This window comes from Macrobrachium nipponense, chromosome 1 (assembly GCF_015104395.2).
Source record: "Macrobrachium nipponense isolate FS-2020 chromosome 1, ASM1510439v2, whole genome shotgun sequence".
In the NCBI taxonomy this organism is placed as follows: domain Eukaryota; kingdom Metazoa; phylum Arthropoda; class Malacostraca; order Decapoda; family Palaemonidae; genus Macrobrachium; species Macrobrachium nipponense.
The window spans coordinates 155,738,463-155,762,599 of NC_087200.1; the positions used below are offsets into that span (position 1 = coordinate 155,738,463).

Consider the following 24,137-nt stretch of genomic DNA (forward strand, 5'->3'; position numbering starts at 1 on the left):
TAGTGTATCTCATGAGAATCCTGAAGGAATTTTAATAAATAATGGCCAGAGTAGATGGGATAGATTGTTGGAGGAAAATGACCAGGCACGGATCTGGGGTGCAATTGATTGGAAAGGTCAAATTATAGAGGACCCAAGTAATTCAGACTCTAAGCCGAGTGATGAGCAATTCAAAGAATATTTTGAGCAAATATTTAACCCTCCTAATGTAGACAGTCTTAATATAGACGATTTTCATTCAGATGTAACTATACCTGTATTGGACGATCCAATTACTCCAGCTGAGGTACAGACTCAGGTAAAAAGGTTAAAGCCAGTGGACCTGACGGTCTACCCCCAGGTTTGTTCAAATGTTACCGTTTGAGTGGATCATGCTAATTGCTACATTATTTAATAATCTGTTTTTGTCTAGTTCTTACCCATTAAGTTGGATAGCAGCAAAGATGCATACAATATTCAAACGAGAAGTAGGGCTTCTCCGGGTAATTACAGAGGCATTAATGTAATTAATAGTATAGCTAAGATTTACGATATGGTCCTATGTGCTCGTCTTAGTCAGTGGTTTAAGCCGTGTAGAGAGCAAGCAGGAAGTCAAGCGGGGAGGGGATGTGTAGAGCAAATAGTAACTTTGAGGCTATTGGTGGACGTAGCTAGGAGGAAGAAATTGAAGCTTTTTGTAACCTTTGTTGATTTTAGAAGAGCTTATGATTGTGTACCTAGACATAAGTTATTTTCTGTGCTAAAACGAATGGGATGTGGGATGACTATGCTTTTAGCATTGGTGGCTGTATATCGTTGCACAAATAGCGTGATTGGTACCTCTCTCCTTGCTGCTACTGTTGGTGTGCGCCAAGGCTCACCTACCTCATGTATTTTATTTGTTTTATATGTAAATGACATGATACAAATGATAAAACGTAATTGCCCTTTGGATGGTTTTCTTGCTTGGTTGCATATTATGGTCATGATGGATGACACTGTCCTCCTATCCACTACAAAGGATGGTATGGAACATAAAATAAGGATTTTGTATGAATTTTGTAATTCCTATGGGATGATTATTAATGACAGTAAAACTAAATTTATGGTGATTAATGGTACTAGGGAAGACAAAGAACCCATAGTATGTAATTGATGTGATTAGTTACTGTAATCAGTACATTTATCTAGGCAGTCCTTTTACGGATGATGGTTCTCCCACAACAGCTATCAAGCAGCATGCAATAAGTAAAATGTGTCATACTCTGAAATTTATTTCATTTATAAGTAGAAACAATGATGTGCCATTTTTAGTTAAGAAGAAAATTTTTGATGCTGCTATTATGTCAACTATATTATATTCATGTGAGTCATGGCTAAATGGTGATATTAAACCCATCGAAAAGCAATATAAATGGTGTATTAAACAACTTTTGGGGGTCAGAAAAACTACTAATAATGACGTATGTATGGTAGAAACTGGGACTTCCGCCGATGAGGGCATTAATCAAATCGAGGCAAAGAAGATTCTTCAAAAAGATGTGGCTTGAAAGGAATAGTATGGATGATGACCCTTTAATTCACGCCATGCGAATAGTGATGAACTATAATGACTCTGTTTCGAGGTATATACGAAACCTTATCTCTAATAATACTGATGATATTGAGGAAGGAAAATGTGAACTGCAATTAAAGGTCAGAAACTCCAATTCCAATAGGATTGTGTTCTATAAAACTGTTAACCCAGATTTAGTCGTTCATGACATTTATACAAACCAATTAAGACTTAATGAAATAGAACGTGTATCATGGACAAGAATGCGGTTAAGTGCTCATTCATTGGCAGTTGAGACAGGTCGGTGGAACAGAAGAGGTAGGGGCCGTCTGCCGATGGACGAGAGGTTGTGTTCATGCGGTGAGGTCCAGACAGAGACTCATGTCATTGAAAATTGTCCACTTTTGTTACAGATCAGGCAGACGTATAACGTTACCACAGCTTTAGACTTGCTAGTAACCAGAACCGATTATGATGTAGTATGTAAAATTGTACATAAGCTTCTTTCCTTGTATTGAATGTAACACGTTATTATAATGTGTAAAATGTAATTACAGGAACTTGTTGAAGGCGTATGGTTAAATTGGTTTTGTTTTAGTACAATATATGTGTAATAGAAATTCATTTAGTTTGTATAAGAGATTGTACAAAATCTACTGTACTTAATTTTGTAATTTGGACCAAATACTCTTTTGTAAAATTCATATTATTTTGTATTGTGGTCAATAAAAATATCTATCTATCTATCTATCTATCTATCTACTTAATAAGACTGTGATTGTGATTTGGATACTGCAACCTTGTGATCTAATCTGAGCGCTCACAAACTGTGACGAAAGGGGCACGAACGAGTTCGTGTCTTGGTGTCAGATCAGTTGTAGTTTTTACACCGAACCAGCGAGCCGTTTATAATGACATCATTTTAGTGGGGCGTAAAGAGTGGGAAGAGATGCCTGGTTATGAGATTGAGGGTTATTCATGAGTAAAATGTTAGGCAAACCCGGCAACTGACATGTTGGTAATGAGTTTAATGTCGCCGAGACTGTTTTAATGAGAATAAAAGGTCTGAAAATATGAGACCTATTCATGGTTTATGAGGTCAAATGAATTTACCATGTTAATTGTAATTCAGATGAACTAGTTAATTGAAATATTGAAAAGAAAAAGAGGATGACTGAAAGCGGACAGGGAGTTAAAATTTCCAATATATATAACTTTTATGGTGCTCGGCCAAGCTCGAATCCTAAGATGGTCATCTCAGCTTGACGCTAAACTTGGATGGATCCCTTTTCACTAATATCCTTTAAGATTAAGTGTTCGAGTTCATCAGGTTAAAAAGAATGAACATGTGTATAGCTTCCTAATTCTAGTGCGTGAAATATTCGAACTAATCAAACTGTCGCTGAGGTTTTTTACTTTTAATCACAAAATACACAAGTGCACATTCATTGCGACAACGGGTTCCTTGAGTCTATATATATTAGCCAATTTGTTTTTGGAATTTTCTGAAGTGTCTGTATTGCTTAACATACACCATAATAGAAATTCGACAAATACTACGGAAATGGCATGTAGGTGGCATTTTTGTTTGATTGGAAGGCAAAACGCCGACTCTCATTTCGTTAACAAGGGTCCTTGAGCTCTAAAGGTCTTACCTTCCATAAAATTCATATTGGAAAAGAGACGAGATAACACCCGTTCATGATGTATCAGTACGAAAATCTCACCATAGACTTGGTGTTCTTGCTTATGTAGACAAAGACTTAGGTTTCGGACGAACGTGTTTCCTTCATTTAGCATAGCGAACCTGGTTTCAGGGCAATACTCTCAAAAAAGCAAGACGTGTTGATAATTCAGTTCGCGTATAAAGGGACTGGGTAACGGAAAGTAATCTCGAGAAACTTGTATGTAGCGGGGGCGGGGGCGGGGGGCGGTGGTGGCACTAAAGATCCATTAATATTAGTGATAGAAACAATGAAAAAGGCACATGTTAGGATTTCAACCACAAATCAATTTTAAAGATAGTAAAATACTTGATCAAGTGCATCAGGGTTGTGGAGATCCACTTTAGGTCAGTACCAATGGTGGCTGGAAACAAATCTTTCAGTGCTTTTGATGAAATGAATAAAGATCAGCTGTATCTTATGTGAATCTAAGCTTTCCAGATTTATCAGGGACGTTGATGATTCAGACATATTTCATGGGTTTATAGAATGACAAATACTTAATCTCAGTGACCTACACACTGCTCCCAGTCAGCTGCAGACGGGCAGTATGACCACAGCAAACCAGGATGCTCGCGTCCTCCGAAGGTCGAGAAGGAACGGGAAATATATAATCTGTCTGTGTGAAATTTGGCTTCATTTAATCCTCATCTTTAAAGAACTTTATTGCTCTTGATAGTTTGCATTTAATAATGATGAGATGAAGCCCTTAACTGTGAACCTTAACCTGTAGTGTGCAGAACATTTAAGTAGGGAGACTGACCCATTTGATACGAGAACAAGATGGACATGCTAATTAAGAATCACTATCAAACTGTTTCATTATTATGCCATGATATAAACTTACCATTGGTTAGTGGGATGTATCAGACCTTACCGTCTGTGATGAAATGATGACCAGTCACTCACTTTGCCCTCCTCTTGCCTTTCAGACTGATGAGGACCTCATATTCGAGGAAGAAGGTATCATGCGGACGCGTCACGACGTCGAGGTGGCCCCCGTAGAAGCTCCTTTGCCAGAAGAACAACCCAGCTTCTTGACGCGCGTGCGCAGACAGTTCTCCTACTTTGGCTTCGGTTCCAATGCCCCCACCGACGATGAAGACGGTTTGGGCTCTGCTGGGGAGGAAGGATCAGGAGGGGAACAGCTACGTGAGTATTACCATTTTCGTCCTACCCTTATTTGGCCTGTGGAATCCCAGACGTTCACTGCAGGAATAGAGGCCAATAGCTTTTAAACTTGGCGTCTTGAATACTTTTTCCTTGTATGTCTGTATGGCAATGTCATATTGACAAGCTTAAATGTATGCATGTATATATATATATATATATATATATATATATATATATATATATATATATATATATATATATATATGTGAATATATATATATATATATATATATATATATATATATAATATATATATATATATATATATACCACACACACACACACACACAAGCTAACGTACCTGGCGTAGAACGCACACAAACCATAGAACACACACTGATATTTATTTATCCCAACCTTCTATGAGACAGGAAAAGGAATCAAATCTACTAATAGTGTATAACATCAAATAATTGTTGTTTATAAGGTTTTAAAATTAATATATAATACAATTTATAAAGTAAAATCTTTCACAAAACGTGATTATACATTTTCAGTTCCACCAGCAGGAGCAAGAATTAATAAATTGGGTGTACCAGCCCTTGAGCAACTAACATAAAGTTGTTCGTCGGAAAAACATGGCGATCTCAAATGTACTCCACGGTACTTAATAGACATTCCTGTGCATTGTTGAATGTGATCGAGAACGCGAGTCTCACTCGACATTGCAACCTCCAAGTTAAAAAGAACATCTATCGGAATTACATCCGTGGAATAAAAACTGTCCCCCTCTCCATTTCCTGTAAGATGCTGTTTCATTTACATTGCCCAACATCGTAACACAAAGACTTGTGCTATTGCGAAGTTTCGCGGATCGAGGTTACGTAATGAAATGATTGGAGATTCTATTTTCTTTTTTCTTCCTACCCCCACCCATTTTGGTGCTAGTGGGTTTTACACGCCACAGTATTCTTTTCCAGATAGTAAGTCATAAGTATACCAAGTATGGTTGAAATTGCTCCATCCGTTTCAGGGTTATGCTGGATCATACGCACTGACAAACATACATACGTCCATACCTATATATATATATATATATATATATATATATAGTATATATATATATATATATATGGAGAGAGAGAGAGAGGTATATATGTGTGTTTGTATAATATATTTGAGAGAGAGAGAGAGAGAGAGAGAGAGAGAGAGAGAGAGAGAGAGAGAGAGACGCTAATAAAAAGAATTTTCATGGCTTCATTCAGCCGTTGTATTCCATTTCATGTAGAATAAATAATGCAGATTAACAAGAACCACTGTATTGAAACATGATGTGTGGACTCCGCAGAGTTGTAGTTACATTTTCTGTAGCCCCATTTTATTTTTTTTTTTTTTTTTTTTGGTCAAAGTGGTTTGTTTGTTTTTTTTTTTTTGTTTTTTTTTTTTGTTTTTTTTTTAGAAATCTGTGTGAAACATCTTACAGCTTTTAAATGTTAATATTTTAAAATATAAAACCGCATTACAAAAAATATGGGTTTGTCATGGCTGCTTTTATTAATTTTCCGTAACAACACATTATTTTAGTTTTAGCTTTTCCTCACTTAAGATACTGTATTATAATCCCAAGCATCAGAACTAAAAACCAATATTAGTGCAGAGATATTCTAAGTATAATAAGAGTGTGGTGGATTCACGTTGGGGATGAGATAGTCTGGGTTTATTGTGCTGTAACGACAGGAAATGGTTGATTGTTTATATATATATATATATATATATATATATATATATATATATATATATATATATATATGTGTGTGTGTGTGTGTGTGTGTGTGTGTGTGTGTGTGTGTACAGTTCGTAGAGATTGATTCCTAGGGAATGTAATCCTTTATAGTGAACCTAAGATAGAGGAAAACACGAAAACATAAATATTTATACTATTATAAAATACAAAACCAAGGAAAGGTCACAGTCGAGAATAATTTCCCATGCACTACGTTACCATGAAAAAACTACCCAGAAAAAAAGTGACTTAAAAGTAATAGAACTCAGTGAATTGCTTTAACCAACAAAACTAAAAAAAAAAAAACAAATTTAAAAGAAATGAAAGGAATCAAGTAAAACACAAGACTCGGAAACATGAAACAAACAAAACAGAAAGAAAAAAGGAAATTTACCCAATAGACAAATTATTAGCCGAGTGCTTGGAAAGCGAGAGCCACATCCCAACCAGGATCAGTCTTCCTTTCCGTTACCTATAATCTCCTGATTTTCTCTCCGCTCTCGCTCTCCAGTCGTTTGGCTAATTTATCTATTGTGTCATTTTACTTTTCGTTTTTTTCTGAGTCTTGTGTTTTACTTGATATCTTTTATTTCTCTTGTGTTTGATTTCGTAGTTTTGTTGACTATTGTAATTCACTGTGTTCTATTAGTTTTAAGTCACTGTTTTTTCTTTGAGTAGGTTTTTTTATGGTAACGTAGTTCATAAGAAATTATTCTCAAGTGTGACCTTTAATTGATTTTGTAATTTAATAGTATATAATGTTATGTATTGGTGTTTACCTTTATCCTAGGTCGAAAATGGCTCAGTGTGTTAAAACCGAAAAGTCCCAATGGAATACAAAGTTGAACAACTATAGCGATGTAATATATTATAGATAAATTATATATATATATATATATATATATATATATATATATATATATCTATATATATATATATATATATATATATATATATATATATATATATATATATATTATAGATATATATATATGTGTGTGTGTGTGTGTGTGTGTGTGTGTGTGTGTGTGTGTGTGTGTGTGTTGTGTATGTGTGTGTATGTATATATATATTATATAAATGTTCGTAATGTGTGATAGTCACTGCAGATTTAATGGTTTCAAGAAACACGTCTATAAATATCAATATGCAAATTGAATCTGTAAATGTGGTTCGGTAGATATTTGAAGGCGATTATAAAGTAGAAATATAGTAATTGATGTATTTTTAATAGCAGCATATTTATCACTACGCCACGTATACATTGTATTAATGATGTTTCATTTATTTTGTAGGTATATACCGTGCTAAGGTCCATGTCGTAAAGGACTGGAGACCCTCTCTTGGCAACGTGAAATCCCCTGATTTCGTGGCCTTAGCCAGAGATTTAGAGAGGAATTTAGAAGTAGCTCTTCGGCGCATCTCTGGTGACAAGACCGTCAAGGTGTCTGGCATGAGGTAAGTTTCACTTTGTGCCAGATTTCATAGACAAGCTGTTAGTAATTCATTCATTCAGCCAAGCATTTGTTCTTGAATTACGCGTCCAGTTAGTTTGATTTTTTTTTTTTTTTCATATACTGCTCGCTCATCTTTATTACAAAAATTCTCTGTTCGTCAGATTCCGTCTTACAGTTCTCATATTTGTTTATCCACAAAATGGTTGATAGGGCTGAGTCGTACCTACTGATATCTCCGCTCCAATAGGCAAGTCGGCATTACAACAAAAGACCAAAAGACTGCCTCGATGGCTGTTTAGTACACCTGGTTTAGCTCTTTTCAGAATTCTCCTTGGCGCCTTCGTGGATAGACGCTCCCAGGTATTTCATGGCTGTTTGCTGGTACGATGCCTTCACTGGAATCAAAGCTATGAACGTCAGGGTCTGTAGGAATGACTATTGTTGGGAGGATATTGATATTTTAATAAATACACTGTTTACCATGACTGCAATGTTATGAAGTGTGACCTTGAGAAAAGTTGTAAGGAAGTAGGGATTTTCAAAGGACTTTCTGCTCAAGTTCATTAATATAAGAAGAGAAGGGACGCAGATAGATTGCGAATCCGCTAGTTAGGTCAGGTTATCAACCTGTCATTTCTTCCTCTTTAGCTCCATCTTCTATTCCCCTATCAGTTTAGGAAAAGCGTATTGAGAATTTAAAACAGGATGTAAACCTTATTTTGATCAATACAAGGTTTGTCGTGAATTGGTTAAGGGAACCAGTTCTTGTACCCCCTTAATGTACTATCATTTTCGCCTTCCCTTATAAGAGGCATGGTGTTGGTGCCCATCTGTAGCCCCATCCTAGGACTGTCCTACGACAGTTGGAAAAGTCTGCTACCAGGGAACCGGGTCGGTTCGCGAGGCAATGTGGTTCTGTGGTCTCCGTCAGTTGCCTCTCCGTTATTCACTCGCATAGTCTGGTACCTGTATGGCATTAGCCGATATATCGTTTTCATAAACGTTAATCTTTGCTATATATGTGACTTCTGCCATCATCGCCACCTAGTAAAGGTTGTTAGTGACGATACGACTAATGACATAGGTATAGATAGTTTTATTAAAATAATACCTGTATCATAATTTACGTATTCTATTCTGATGTTATGTCGACTCGGTCTATTGATGAACCAGACTCTTCAACTTGAGCTCATTCTAAATCCGTATCTGCCAGCCCATTCCTCTTTATTTGTCAAAATGCACTTGTTCGTTTTTTCTTATATGCTTTTTCTTCATCTATCGGCAAATCTCTTACTTCTGCCTCGATTGATGTTTCTCTTTCCAAATTTACTAGAGTCACAGTGTCTTTTATTGGTACCAGGCAAGATATTATTCTAGCTACAAAGCTTTCTAAGGACGTGTCTTATAGGAATGCAGTCATGTATGTTGACTCGCTTTCAGATGAGGCATGAGAGTCTTTGTGACTCCTCTTCCCCTACCTACCATTTCCCATTTTTGCTTGACTCAGTGGAGTCAGCTGAAAAGGTCTGTTTACAATTATTGACCCGAAATTCAATTAATTTCGCGCATGACGTCACGTGACGAGCGGATGGGCTATTTGCCTGTCAGTCAGGTCCAAGTAAGTATAGTTGGAAGGAGGAGGTGTAAATGTGATCAGGTAATTTTCATTGCAGAACTATGCTGAATGTTTGTGCACTGTATGGATGTAACTCCATTTCAGATCGAAATGCTGATCATAAATTTCATAGATTTCCTTAAAATTATCTTCGGAAGAGAGGGATTCATCTGTGCAAGAGAAAAGACAAATTTAATACCGATTCCTCAAGGTTTTGTGGCTTGCATTTTCAATCAACTGATAACTATGCAAGGACAGTAAATATGAATCACTTGGAATCTCAGTACCAAGATTCTTGAAGCTTTCATCTTTTATCAAAACTTTGCTCTGTATATTGTTTCTTCTCTGCGTAAGGTTAGAGAGGCTGGGGCGCGAGCTTAGTGTGTTTTTGGCACCAGCTTAGGAAGTTTGTGTAGCCAGATTTAAGGGTTTTTGGTGCCAGCGGGAGATTAGTAAGGAAGAGTGTTAGTTTTTATCTCATTTCTAATGCTGCTGGCTAATGTCCTCATGCTTATACTAACTCACTTTGGAAGAAGTGAGAGCACATGCTTCTATCTGTAGTAAAGGCATATGCTGCACAAATTACAGTGGTAAGGGAGGATATATTGGTACAAGTCTTGTTTTACATCTTTTGGGATCAGTTCAGCCCTCAGGTTCTGGCAGATGGCCAATTGCAATCCTCCTGGCATGCTTGGAGAGACTTAGGAGCAGAACTTTACGTGGTGAAGGCAGTGAAAAGAGTTATAATTCCTTTAAGATTATCTCCTATATCTGTTCCCTTGCCTTCTCCAGCAGAAGCGTCCGTGTCATTCTTTAGTAGCAGGTTGTAAATTAGAGAGAATACAATGGGCCAGGCAATAATTCACTGGGATTTTACCTCTTGACTTTTTCCTAGTTCCATAAGCAACTGATGATTGGCGGCCAGTGTAGGACACATCGAAACTGAATAACTTGACTTGTCTGCTCCCCATGCGTTTTGGTTTTTCTTGCATGGTTATAGTGACTTTCCAAAAGAACGGGATCAGATAGATGTTTTGGTGGATGCGCAGGAGACATTTTTTCTTATACCAATACTTCCTTAGTCACGAAAGTTCCTTCGAGGTTTATTTACAGAGGAGGCATTGCTGTTCAAGGCGCTTTGTTTTGGCTTGTGTACAGCACCTCTATAAGTATTCACAGGGAATATGTTGCCTGTAAGTGGATGGTGTCGATTTTTAGGAGCAAGAAATCTTTCATACTAAGTCAGTGGTTCAAGTTGGCCAACTCTTTTAACAGTATTCCAAAGACCATGGATCTGTTGCTTCACCTCTGCGCATTATGGTTTTCAGTCAACTTCCCTAATTCCTCATTCTTGTTTAGTGATATATGGATGATACTTGAGATTTTCACCCTGAAGGAAGCTAAGTGGTAAGGACTTTCTTTGTTAGGGGTTATGGCCTTATTGGGGGATTTTGTCAGAATAGTCAGGCTCAATTACAGTACAATCTCAGCATAAGAGACTGCGACTTAAGACTATTGTTCATAATCCCGGGCCATCATTGTCGCCAGGTTCTGTAGGGGGGATGGTAATCAAGAGAGGACCATTTTATTCATAAACTTACGTCCATGTTTTGTTTTTCTCCCTTATGTTCATGTTTGGTTTTTCCCCTGTCATGTAACACTTAACAGGCAATTTTGACTAGTGTTGTTACACTTACATAGAACATAGAATGGTCAACACTACACCTGGTAAAACTTGCTAGATGTCAGGGCACTAGCAAGACTTGAAAATGCTTACCAGGTTTATCCCTGGTCAGATACAAAGTCATAGTGGTAAGTTTGCTTCTTTGATATTGGTATGATAAAATAATTGATTCTGCAGAAGGACTGTTTTTGTCGAATGAGGGCCCAAAGTAGACTTATTAGCAAGCTGATAAGCAGGAACTACCAGTCAATTACTACTCCTTTGAGGGCCCTCAGGCTTGAGCAGTGGATGTGTTTCTTTAAGTTTGGCTTGATTCAGACTCAAGGCCTCCCCCCTGTATCTACTCTTAAGAAAGTGTCGAGCAAATTTCAAGGTCAAGAATGACTTAATGACCCCTGTGCAGCCCTAGTAGCCCGAGAGCAAATATTTTTGACCTTTCTAGTGCTCTGGGTAGATATCTCTCGTTCTTCCGTTAAGAGGAAATCAACTCAAGCTACATAATTCCATGCACTTCTTGACTAATGCATTGAACACTTAACTAGTTGGAGATGCTCGATTGGCTCCTCCCAGTAAGGAGATTTTCAAAGTTACCATGGTTCTATCCTTAATCAAAGTGGAAAACAACCAAGGTCTTGTGTCAGAAGCAGCAGTTTGTGTATTGCTCAGGGTACTGTTCTAGAGGAATTTCAGTAACTGAAACCTTGTAGACATCAAAGCTTCTCTGCTTTCTTAGATTTAGTAAGACTTTTTATACTGTCTATCTACTGTCCTCAGTATTCTGTCATGTGCTATTCGACCTGGCTGATGATCAGCACCTTAAAGTGTTGAGGTAAGTTGAGATTGAAGCCCCTTCAATTCGGTGTCAGTCTCTCTCCGGATTTTAGACGCAGGTCTGCATGTTATTAGCAGATTCTTTTGAGACTCTGGAATGAGTTCCATTGAATGATTTACTATGAGATCTTCTTTTATTTGAGGCAGTTAAAAGAGGAAATTTGTTGCAAGCACTCTCCCTAAGACTGTTAAAAAGGTAATTATTTCATCTTTTGCCGTACAACTGAAAATGATCTTAAGGCTAAGTTTTTAAGAGAACTGTAAGAATTCACATTTTAACTCTTTGGTGGGGAAGAAGAGGAACATTTCTGTCCCGTTGGGGCAATTAAAACTTACTTAGATAGGTTAAGCTTAGAAGAGGCATTTATCCTTTTGATTTGTGATTTTAGAAACCTAGAACATCTTTGTCAAAGGTTAAACCTGTAGCAGGCAAAGTTAACCTTTCGTTTTATGGTTTTTGAAAATCTAGATGTCTTTGTCAAAGGATTAAGCGTGGAAGAGGCAAAGTCAACCTTTGTTTTGTGGGTTTAGAAAACCTAGCTCTTTGTCAATGGTCAAGCCTGGAGGAGGCAAACTTAATTTTTGTTTTTTTTTTTTGCCTTTAGGAAACTTAACCTTTTGTTTTGTGGTTTTTAGAAACCTAGAACGTCTTGTCAAAGAATACGAGGTTCTCTGTGAAGTATTTGTTTAGGCTAGTGCATGAGAACTAGCTACGTAGCTTTTACCTTTATTGAAGGTAAACATTCATAATGTGAGAGCAGTTGCAACTTCATATAGTGTTGTTACAATTTTTCGCTTGAGGATAAGATTAATGCTGTGCAGTAGAAATACATTTGGTTTTGCCCACTCAGTACTTGAAGTATGCAGAACCGTGTTTGAAAACTTTAAAGCACTTAGTCTGCTTCCTGAACTGAAAAAAGAGAAATCCTTATGGCTTTTTGTTTTGAATCCCGGATTTTGATATTGTGGGGAGCATGAAGGTACTTATACCGTGTAAGAGCTTACCTTTATATCATAAAGGTATTTACGATTAGTGACTGTCGTTTTATATGACTTTGGGACCCAGTCACAGGGGACCTCTCATGCCACTTCTGTTTCATTCTTGCTGAATTGAAGTGGTTTTCTCCGCAAGGCTGCACTTTGCTGCACACATACTAGAGCCTTGCTCCCTGACTGGACTCCAACTTCTGGTGGCGGTAAGATCAAGAAGGGATTCCAGATCAGGTTAGAATGGTTTGGGTTTCATTCAAGAAGCCTTTAGCTCGTTTGCTTTAGCTGCACTACCAATCTGCTAACTTTAACAGTAGGTAATATTCAACTTAAATATAAATGTTCATAAAATTTATTATTTGGATACTTACCCACTGTTAAAGTTGACCACACTCAGTTTCACCACAACTTAGTAGACTGTCAAGGAGAATTCAGTCTAGAGGAGATGTAAGCCATTTGAAACACACCTGGTGGAGAACAGGTGCACTAGACAGTCAGTCGGGCAGCCTTTCGATCTTTTGTTTGAATGCCGACTTGCCTATCGGCGTGGATATTAGATAACTTTAACAGTGTGTAAGTATCCAAATAATAAATTATGTTATGAAAATTGAAACACTCAGTTAATCCATTTCATTTTAAATTGGAACCTCTTTTTAATTTCCTGCTTTGCCATTTTATTATTGTTACTTTTTCTTAAGTAGTTCTGGCAACTAGGGATCCAATAGTCTTTTTTTAATCTCTGTTTTCCGATCTCTCATTGCATCTACATCAGGTCAATTAGCAATATTTTAAAAGCAAGAAGGAATTGCTTTTTAAGATTAAATGTGACGAGAGAGTATTTGGATAGAACACAAGATAGCCTTGGGTATATTCAAATGTAGTATATTATTCGTATTTTCCAATGCCGCTCGTCGGGGCGCTTCAGGTAGTTCCACTCATGGTGCGCTTTTAGTACTCAATTTTGAGCATCAGTTGATAATCATATTTGTCATATACTTCTGGCTTATGCAACAACAACTACCTTACGTCATCCTCATTTATTCTTGGCCGGTATACGAACTTGCTGGGTCTTATCCATTTTTCTGAAGGTTTTCATTTTATCCGATATCATTCATTGCTCTAGGTTGTGATCATGTAGCTACGTCATATAATCGTAACAAGATGTAAATGTTATTATATCAAGGCTCTCCCATACCTCATTTTCGGCTTTGCATTTCGCAATCTCAGGTCACTAAGTCGACTAACGCAATGTTGGATTTTTTAGAATTACTGTAAATGGTATGTGATAAAGGAATTAAATTTAACTTGGTGTCTGTTAGTGACCTAACCAGTCGAATGACTGTTTCCCTAAATATACTGGATCATGTGATAGCCGTATGATTTATTTGAATTTTGGCTTTCATTCTCGTCTCGCAAATGAATGATTATAAGAGACGCATTTGGACCTTCAGTAAAAGTACGCTGTTAACTACTTAAATGTAATTTATTTAAAGATAACGAGGAAACGTGGCCATAATAGCTATTTTAATGTGTTACGTACAGGCGCTCAGACCCGGGTAAGATCTTAGCGACAGTTGACATCAACTACATGGGATGGAGTGATGAAACGGAAGCCATGCGCAGAGCCATCAGGAGTGTCCTGGACTCCCAGTACTTGGGCACCATTCCAGTCAATTCCCAATACTTCAGCTTCGAAGAACCGAAAGGTGAGATTCACTTTCTTTTTTCGGTTTCTTTTTACACAATCATTTCTCCTTCTGGTCTTCCTTCGCTTCCCCCCCCCCCTTTTTTTTTTGTTCTTTTTGTGGGAATTTTGTGATGTATCAAGTTTGCATTTTATTATGTAATTTATATGCTTTCATTTTATTCATATAATTTTGAAGAATCTTCGTTTGATTTTCATTACTAATTTGTGCACTGGATTTTGATGGAAACGAAAGCTGTATATTTTTTAGTGGTTTGAGGGCTTAGGAAATGCAATTTTTTCTTTATTTCTATTTACACTCACACACACACAAACACACACAGGAAATGCAATTTTTTCTTTATTTCTATTTCCACACACACACACACACACACACTCTCTCTCTCTCTCTCTCTCTCTCTCTCTCTCTCTCTCTCTCTCTCTCTCATACCTTTACATTAAAATGCCATCTATTCTCATACACCAATATTTTTATGGTAAAATACCATGTATTTATGTAATGCACTGCAGTGAATGTTGGAAGTAATTACGCAAAAGGTAGAAAGCGTAAAGCAAATTGACATTTATCTCCTTCCGGGCAGTAGACTCCATTCATCGCCAAGAGAGGGGTGCATGGAAAGCGATTCTCTTATTTTATGCAAGAGGATTATTTGAAATATTTCACGTTATTTAGAGACTTCAGGGAGAAATAGTAAGATTAGGACAAGCAACCGGACATCTGGTTAAAATTGTCTTTAATACAAATGAAGAAATAGGGATCCTCGGTTTGTAGCAGGAATTTAGAATTATCAGTGACATAAAGATGTTTAGAAATCTTGATCGTGCTGAAGATTACATACATACATTATATATATATATAAGTTTAAATTAACGCCAAAGTTACTGAACATAAAAATGTGTAAAGTCCCATTAGAATGATTCATTGTGTTTATAATTTGATAAATATGAATGAACGTTTTTGAAAATCTTCTTGCCTTTGTTGCGTAGTGAAGACCAATTCTAAATTCTAATCCAAAACAAGTGTTATTTTGTATAATTAGTGAAAGTAGCGTTTTTCATAACAGGTGTTTGGTCAACACCTTTGTGTAATGTCGTGTAGAGGTTATCATTTCCTAAGCTATATGTATCTGTAGAGATAACCAGACCATGCAAAGTACTGGAGATATCTGAATATTTAATGTGGGTCTTGCAATTCATGCCTCTCATCACCGTAATGATTTATTGGAATTTCACTGTATGTGTCTATAAAACAATCATATACTCAAAGACACAAACACACACACACACATACTGGTATGCAACATCAGTGCAAGTGACACTGTTGCGTAATAAACCAACAACGATAGCAATATTTTTCTGCTTTGTTTTCTTATCCCATTTTGAGAACAATTTTGTCAGTTTTCCCGAATGAAAATTTATTTGCTTTATATAGTAAGTTGGTTTGATTTTCGCTTGCTTTCATTTACTGTGGGTTTTCTTTTTGAGTAGCTTTGATTTGGGTTTTTTTTTAAGGTGTAACACTGTCTTTTCTAGTCTTTTGAGTGTGGGCATTGTTTTTTTTCTTTTTTCTTAAATTCAATGTGAGTAGCAGCACCAACCCGTCCCTCTTGTGCCGCGGGGCAACATCAGTGCCCATCTGGTCGCTGTGTTAAGCGCTGCGACGGACGTGCCGATTGCCTTGATGCCTCCGATGAACTGAACTGCGTCGTGGAAGTCGATGTTGTCCCTACCTCGGGCACCACCGCAGGGTCTGCTGCTGCACGTAAGTGCCCTCGTCCTAATTCTAATTTGACCTCTGATCTGTTTGACTTGCATTTTCTCTTATGATTTATTTCAGCCAAAGGAGGTGAAGGAAGAACTGCGCACGGCTACTTTCTCTCTCGCTCATTTGCAATTCATCAAGTTTGATATATTATTTATAATTCCCTTCTTCCCGTCTTGTGAAGGTTTTTTATGTACCTCAAGACCGTTCATGAAATTCTTCCTTTTTTTTCCTTTTTTTTTTTTTTTTTTTTTTTTTTTTTTTACATGTGCCTTCCAGTGGACTACGTGATTGATAGCTTTCGTGCCCGTGTATCCCTGGGGGCAAGGTATGAAGCCATATATGACATTAGGTTGGAAAGAAATGTGGCCTTTTAATGTAGGAGAGTATATTTCGTTAAAATCCCGCTGCTGTATGTGGACAGTATATCCAAATGAAACTGTGATTGTTGGGTTTTTTATTATACTGTTGGAAATGTAGGCTTTTCTTTGTGATGTACAATTGAGTTCATACTTATTTTTGTATGTATACTGTACATATACGTATATAATATATGAATGATTAGATATTCCGCATCCTCATCTTCATCATCACATGTACGTATTTACGCTTGTATGTATGTATATTATTTTAATTACATTTGTCTCATAAGTTTGTAAGATCTGGATTTGTACTCGGATATTTGGGTCATTTAATATGTTCCAATTTTTTGTTCTATGTATAAGAAGTATTGGTGATACTTTCTCATGTGTGGTTTTGTACCGGATGGGTACTGAGGCAACTATAGTAAACAATCAGTGGGTTTTTTTTATTGTATTGATTTGATTGTTGTTATTGTCTATGTATAAAGGTTTTATGAAAACATGATTTTGTCCAAGTGAGATATTTTTGTGATAATGTATAAAGATCATATTTTTCAGTTATGTATAATGTTTTACTAATGACATAATAATAGCCACTGAAATTATTCTATTATATTATATGAACTTTATCATTTAAAAATCAAGTTATTCATATTAATGAGAAATAAAGAGACACTGGGTATTTTTGTCAGTTCATAGCTTCTCATTACATAACTACTTAATCTGAGGAGTCCCATGTTATTTGTTACTGTGAGGAGCTCTCATATAAGTAGCTCATGTAAGTAGTACCCTGTGATAGTTGAACTGAGAAGTCCCCATATAAGTAGTAGGATACTGGGGAATCCTACTGTGATAGTTAAATGGAGAGGAATCCCCAAATAATTAGTTAATCTGAGGAATCTGCATGCAACAGTTCAACTGAGGAGTCCCGATATTTGTAGTTAATCTGAGGAATCCCTATATGATAGCTGAACTGAGGAATCCCCATATGAATATTTAATCTGAGGAATCCCTATATGATAGCTGAAACTGAGGCCCCATGAATATTTAATCTGAGGAATCCCTATATGATAGCTGAACTGAGGAATCCCCATATGAATATTTAATCTGAGGAATCCCTATATGATAGCTGAACTGAGGAATCCCCATATGAATATTTAATCTGAGGAATCCCTATATGATAGCTGAACTGAGGAATCCCCATATGAATATTTAATCTGAGGAATCCCCCATATAATATTTGAACTTACTGAGTCCCATATAAGTAGTTAATCTGACGAATACCCTTATGAAAGCTGAAATGAGGAATCCCCATATATTTAATCTGAGTAATCCCCCATATGATAGTTGAACTTGGGGAATCCCATATAAGTATGTAATCTGACGAAACTCCTATGAAAGCTGAACTCAGGAATCCACATATAAGTAGTTAATCTGAGTAATCCCATTATGATAGCTGAACTGAGTAATCCCCATATAATGAGTTAATCTGAGGAAATCCCATTCATAGTTGAACTGAGGAATCGCCATCTTCTTTCCCACCGTTCCCCTACATTGAGGGGTCGGTTGCTGATGCGCCTTCTTCACTTCATGCATCAGGCATGGTTTATTGTTTGGCAATGGGGATTTTACAACTGCTTGTCCTTTCTGTCAGCAACCACATTTATTGGCGGTAGGCTTCGCCTTCGACTAAAAAGTCCACCTGCAAGGCATCATTTTCGACAGTTATTGGTATTGGGCCTAGCTGTTTGCTAAAACGTAAGACTGCAAGGCAGCAGCTGTCCTTTTAGTCGCATTTTATGACAGGCAGGACCTACAGTGGTGGTATTCTTACACCCCTACCACTGGGTCCTGAGGAACCCGCATATAAGTAGTTAAACTGAGGAATCCCCCATGATAGTTGAACTGAGGCATCCCCATATAAGTAGTTAATCTGAGGAATCCTCCTGTTGTAGTTGAACTGAGGAGTCTCATATTAGTAGTGAATCTGAGAATTCCCATTTGATAGATGAACTGAGGAGTCCCCATATAAGTAGGGAATCTGAGAATTCCCATTTGATAGATGAACTGAGGAGTCCCCATATAAGTAGTCAATACAAGGAATTCCCATTTGATAGATGAACTGAGGAGTCCCCATATAAGTAGGGAATCTGAGAATTCCAATTTGGTAGATGAACTGAGGAGTCCCCATAAATATAGTCAATACTAGGAATCCCCATATGATAGTTGAACTGAGGAGTCCCCATAAGTAGTTAATCTGAGGAATTATCCTGTGATAAGTGGTTAATCTAAGGAATTCTCATTTGCTAGTTAAAGTGAGGAGTCCCTTAGTTAATCTTTGGAGTTGTCTATATGATAGTTGAACTGAGGTGTCCATATATAAGTAGTTAATCTGAGGGATTCTCCTGTGATAGCTGAACTGAGGTGTCCCCATTCAAGTAGTTAATCTGAGGAGTCCCCATTATGGGGGAAACCCGTGTCCAAAAAAGGTGTTATTGGTAGGTACCGAGATGCTCTAAAAAAATTGTTTGTGTTTTCCCCAGTCACATTGTTTTGTTGATATCACCTCCGCTAGTTGGCCATTGGTCTCGTACAAATTTGTAGTAATTATAATGTTCTTTTATGTTGATCATAATGCATTCTTTTACTATTGTCAGCATTATGATGCCTTGTGAAAAGCTGGATTCGTAACAGTGATTTTGGAAAAAGGTTTCTTGGTACTTGAATAGATATTTGGTATAATAGAAAAAAAATAACAGTCAATTTCAGAACTAAGTATATCTATTTAGAGAAAGGATATAATAGAATTGTATTCAAGACCAAAGAAAGTACGTACAAGATACTAATGCAAATAAACCAACATTTTTAGAGTGAAACGAAAACTTTTTTATGTGATAAATGACCAACGTTTAGATTTCCTAGCAGCCACCTCTTGTGTGAGACCCTTGAGAAAAGAGCAGAACAGTATCTTGACAAATGACGAATAATGACGATAATCATAAGGTTACATAAAATATCAGAATTATGCAAGAAAGACTCATCTCTTACTTTCGAAATTTTATAAAGCCGCCATCATTCTTGAGCACAAGCCTGGCCAGTTTTTGTCATTTGTAAATATTTAATATTTGATATTTTATGGTGCTGAATATAATTAAATTTAAATTAACGGTCTGTTAGTGGATTAGATGTTTATTGTTCCTTATATATATATAACGTATACCGTATGTTATTAATGCCTATATTTGTTGTGTTGTTGGGTATTACTTTTGATTTTCTGACCATCTTTACAATTTTATTTAATAGGCAGATTTGTTGATTATTTGTGTTAGTCTGTACTGAGAGGCTTGTAAGTAGACAATTTTGATTACTATGTGTAAACCTAGAACGAAATTTTGGTTTATTTACCAACACACTCGTTTGTTGTTCTGTTTTGTGCTAGTCAACTTGTTAATTTTCCTCTGTTGCGTTTGTATGTGTTATTATCTCTATATTTACTTTTCATTGTTTTTTCAGTTTCACAAAAGCTGTTCTTCACATTTATGAGTTTTGGACACGATGGGTTTTTAAACGTATGATAATTTAGATATCAGAAAAGGTAATCATCACCTTGGATTTTTCTCGGTATTGTCCACACACACACACACACACACACACACCCCCCCCTCCCCTTGCAATCGTAGCTTTTCTTATCGATTCTTTTTGTAACTCTTCACATATATGTACTTAGCCTATTTTTCTCAAATTGTTTGCACTCTGTTGAGCATCTGCATTTTTTCTTTGTATTCTTCAATTTTCTCAAGTGCATTGGGAAGGTTTTCCTTTTCTTTGTGAAATAGTGGTAGTAAGAAGAGTACCTGTACTGTACTTGTACAATACTGCATCCCTCATGTTGTAAAGCATTCCTTGCTGGCTTGCTTTCAAGGCTGGTGTATATAGAATGTAATATCACAAAGGCAATTTTTGTACAGCTTACCTTGCCAGGGAATATGGCAGTGGAAGTATAGTTTATAGCCTCAGCTTATGCAAAGACGCATACAATGCTTCATATTTCAAGGACTTTGCATATACCCACATTTAGGTGTTGCAATGCTGCCACATGCAGGTTTTTTAATGCTGCAAGCATGACAATGCTTTCAGTATTAATACTTAGACATTACACTTAGTATATATGCACAGTACTAAACAATGCAAAGATTTTTTATTTATCCTGCATGGCTTTATTATAAATTCAAGTGGGTGGTTGTCGTGGCGACGACCAATACACATGCATGGACGGAACCAGCATTTGTGGTGTGCAGCTGTGTGATGCAAGGAAAGATTGCCTCCTGGGAGAGGACGAGAAATTCTGTGGTATGTTAGCTGGAAAGTTGCTTTCCCCTCTTGCCCTACTAACCATGTTCTTTTCTGAATCGTCAGCCTCCTGCTGTTATTCGTCTCTCCAACTTTTTCATAACCAACCTTGCGACATTTTTCCAAGGCCCAGTACTGCATTTTAATTCAGTACGACGTAGTGAAAATACAAATAATTTCATTTTTTTATTTAGATATTTTTATTTATGTAACACAAATATTAATATTTACATGCTTTTCGCCATGTTCCCACTAACGGTATAACACTAAACATTTCCCCTCTTTCTTTTACTTTGCTTGTATTATGCCTGATTACTTACAAGTATTGCTTTAGTCACTGCCCTTGGGGTGGGGTCATATTGAAAGGAGAATTGGCAGTTGGTCTCTTGAGCGTTGTAGTATAGATGTTATTTGCTTTCTAATATGAGATTCATACTCTTGTGTGGATATTAGGGTAGGCCTTCCTTTTCTTTTCCCTTCTTAACGGGAAGATGGTACAATAACATCGAGTCTCTTCTATGCCATGTCGAGATATATATATAAATTATATATATATATATATATATATATATATATATATATATATATATATATATCATATATATATATATATATATAATATATATATATATATATATATATATATATATATATATATATTATAATATATATATATGTGTATATGTATAATATATGTAATGTAATAATGTATATGTATATATTCGTAACTGGAAATTAAACCTCATATATTTTCTACACGAGATGTAAACCTTAATACTGCTTCTAGACATGGATGACCATAATCAAGAGGCTAAATGTTATTAAAAATCACACACTAGGTGCTAACAGTAAATATTTTTGGGATTGAAACACAACATGAAGTGAAGGAGAATCATTTATTTCATGAATGGGGAAGGCATTTCCAGCCTCTCTCTCTCTCTCTCTCTCTCTCTCTCTCTCTCTCTCTCTCTCTCTCTCTCTCTCTCTCTCACATTTTATTTTTCAATTTTGAGTCTTCATTCTGCTCATATTCGGCAGGTATAGTATGATGTTGTTTTAGCTATGTACACTACATGTATTTATATTTATGTATAATGGTGAGTTTATGTATACTTGTATATTTAAATAGAATTGTGAAACTTGAAATTAATTGCTTATTTGCATTATTAAATGTTACTGATAAGAGGAGATGCTATGCTTTATGTTTTGGTGTAAAGAAGATGCTTCTCTACTACAATGCTAATCATTCATAAGCATTCTCTGTTTCTCATTTCTCTGAGAAAGCCTATCAACGGGGAAGACCACCTGTCCATTCCATGATACATATAATTCATTTCCTATATGGGTTACACTGCTGTAATATACAATGACCATTGTGCTGTTTATGGTGAAAGACATTTTCCACTCAGCAAGTACTAATATTTTTTTAGTTTTCACTGTTTTCACTCTCATATTTTGAGGAAATTGTAACTTAGATTTTCTTTCATTTTCTGTCTGTTTTGCATTTTCTTCTACTGAATTTATTTATATAAAACAGAAAGCAGTAACTGAATTTTTCTTTCTTTTCTTTTGAATTTTCAGTATTGGTTTGATGTAGAGCGTAGAAAGGCTAATTTCATTAGACAGTAGACTGTTATCATTTTCTAGATTTTATTGCTGTAACAGTTACCACATGCTCATTTTTTTGCAACTGGAATTTTTGTGATATGTTGCATGCGTATTTTTGCATTTTTAACATTTGTACTTAATGTAATATAATAACTTATTGGCTTCACTTACATTGCATTATACACTACTTTTAATCATAATTTTTAAAATTTTTAGGCAGGTATTAGAAGCAGTTTATTTCTACTTCACACATTTCGCTCTCTGTTCTTCCCTGGAAAAACAGTGCAACAACTCAACTGACACACTGTCTCCCAAAAAGGAAGCTCAAAGATAACAAGTGAACATCTTTTCAGTTCAGGCAGTATTTATAGTTACTGGATTTTCAGGTCTAGGTTATGTGTAACTGAAAGCACGCACGCACGCACGCACAGACAGGCTTAGAATATTTGGGGGTCTGCAGTGAAAGAGTAAAAATAGATAGTAGTGTGCGTAACTGGATGTGGGAAGTACCTAAGTAGACACTGAGTTGTCTGCTTGGAAGTCAAAACGAAGTGAACTTCATGATCAGAGTAGCGAAAAGTGTCAAATATAGGTAGCGTCAAAAGTGATTTAGTGTAAAAAAAATGGTGTTAGTGTTATGTTAATGTTGGAGAAAGAAGTACTGCCTTTCAGAGATATATACATTTTCCATATAATTATAGTGTTTAAGATGATTTTAGCTCGTGCGTGTCGTTGATTGGTATGGGCAGTGGAAATTATCTGAAAATAAATTATAAATCAATGAACTATATTGGTCTTAATCTGTTTTATATTCTTTTGAATACATTTGTTCAGGGAATTTAGATACGACTTGTTTGGGGTGTAAGAATGACTCTGCAGTTAGGTTACAGTACTTTATTAATTCATTGTGTTCTTTCAAAGGTAGTTTTAATAATTAATGAGCAAGTACCTTTCACTACTTATCGCGGTCATTTACTCTCATTGAATTAACTGTAAAGCCTTTGAATATGACGAGTAGTACATGTTTGGCGGACAAAAAGAGAAGATTAAAATAAACCTAAGTAGGGAAGTCAAGTTTCTGCCAAACAATGGATATGTAATAACCTGTGTGATGCTCGAAGACAGGTCACTCTTGTATGATGCGGGATATTGTTAGAATTCAGTTTTGAAACTGTAAGTGTCGACTGATGCTATCAGTGCTGTTATAACTGAACCTACAGTTTAATTAAAGGATTTGTACTGTGTTAGCCAATTTGGGATGACTAAATTTATGCACACAGAAACACAAAACATTTTCCGTATCGAGTAGCTCATAAAAGCCTCAAGTACCTGTATTCTTTTCCAGGCATGAATTTTTAAACCTTTTCAGACCTGCATTCTCTTTAACCCTAGCATTGATGTGAGCATCTGTGTATTTATAAATACTGAATTTGCATGGCTTCAATATTCTCAAAACCAGACGATGGTGGTGGTTGCCCTGGGGACGACCAGTTCACTTGCGTCGATGGTTACGTCATTTGTCGAGATCAGCGTTGCGATTCACAGGTCGATTGCCCCCAAGGAGACGACGAAGAGGCCTGTGGTACGTGTGTCTGGCTGAGAGACGCTCCTCTCCGGCT

At 36.4% G+C, this 24,137-nt stretch overlaps 1 protein-coding gene across 1 annotated transcript in view; it reads left to right on the plus strand.

Annotated features, from left to right (window-relative positions):
• LOC135219776 (basement membrane-specific heparan sulfate proteoglycan core protein-like) overlaps positions 1-24,137 on the plus strand; it is a gene marked incomplete in the record, with an annotated part of 1,285,796 nt that overhangs the window by 307,095 nt on the left and 954,564 nt on the right. Inside the window, 6 exon segments of the mRNA XM_064256828.1 lie at positions 4,191-4,410; positions 7,450-7,612; positions 14,274-14,437; positions 16,025-16,198; positions 20,794-20,910; positions 23,978-24,100. Coding sequence (XP_064112898.1) covers positions 4,191-4,410; positions 7,450-7,612; positions 14,274-14,437; positions 16,025-16,198; positions 20,794-20,910; positions 23,978-24,100 — 961 coding nt within the window.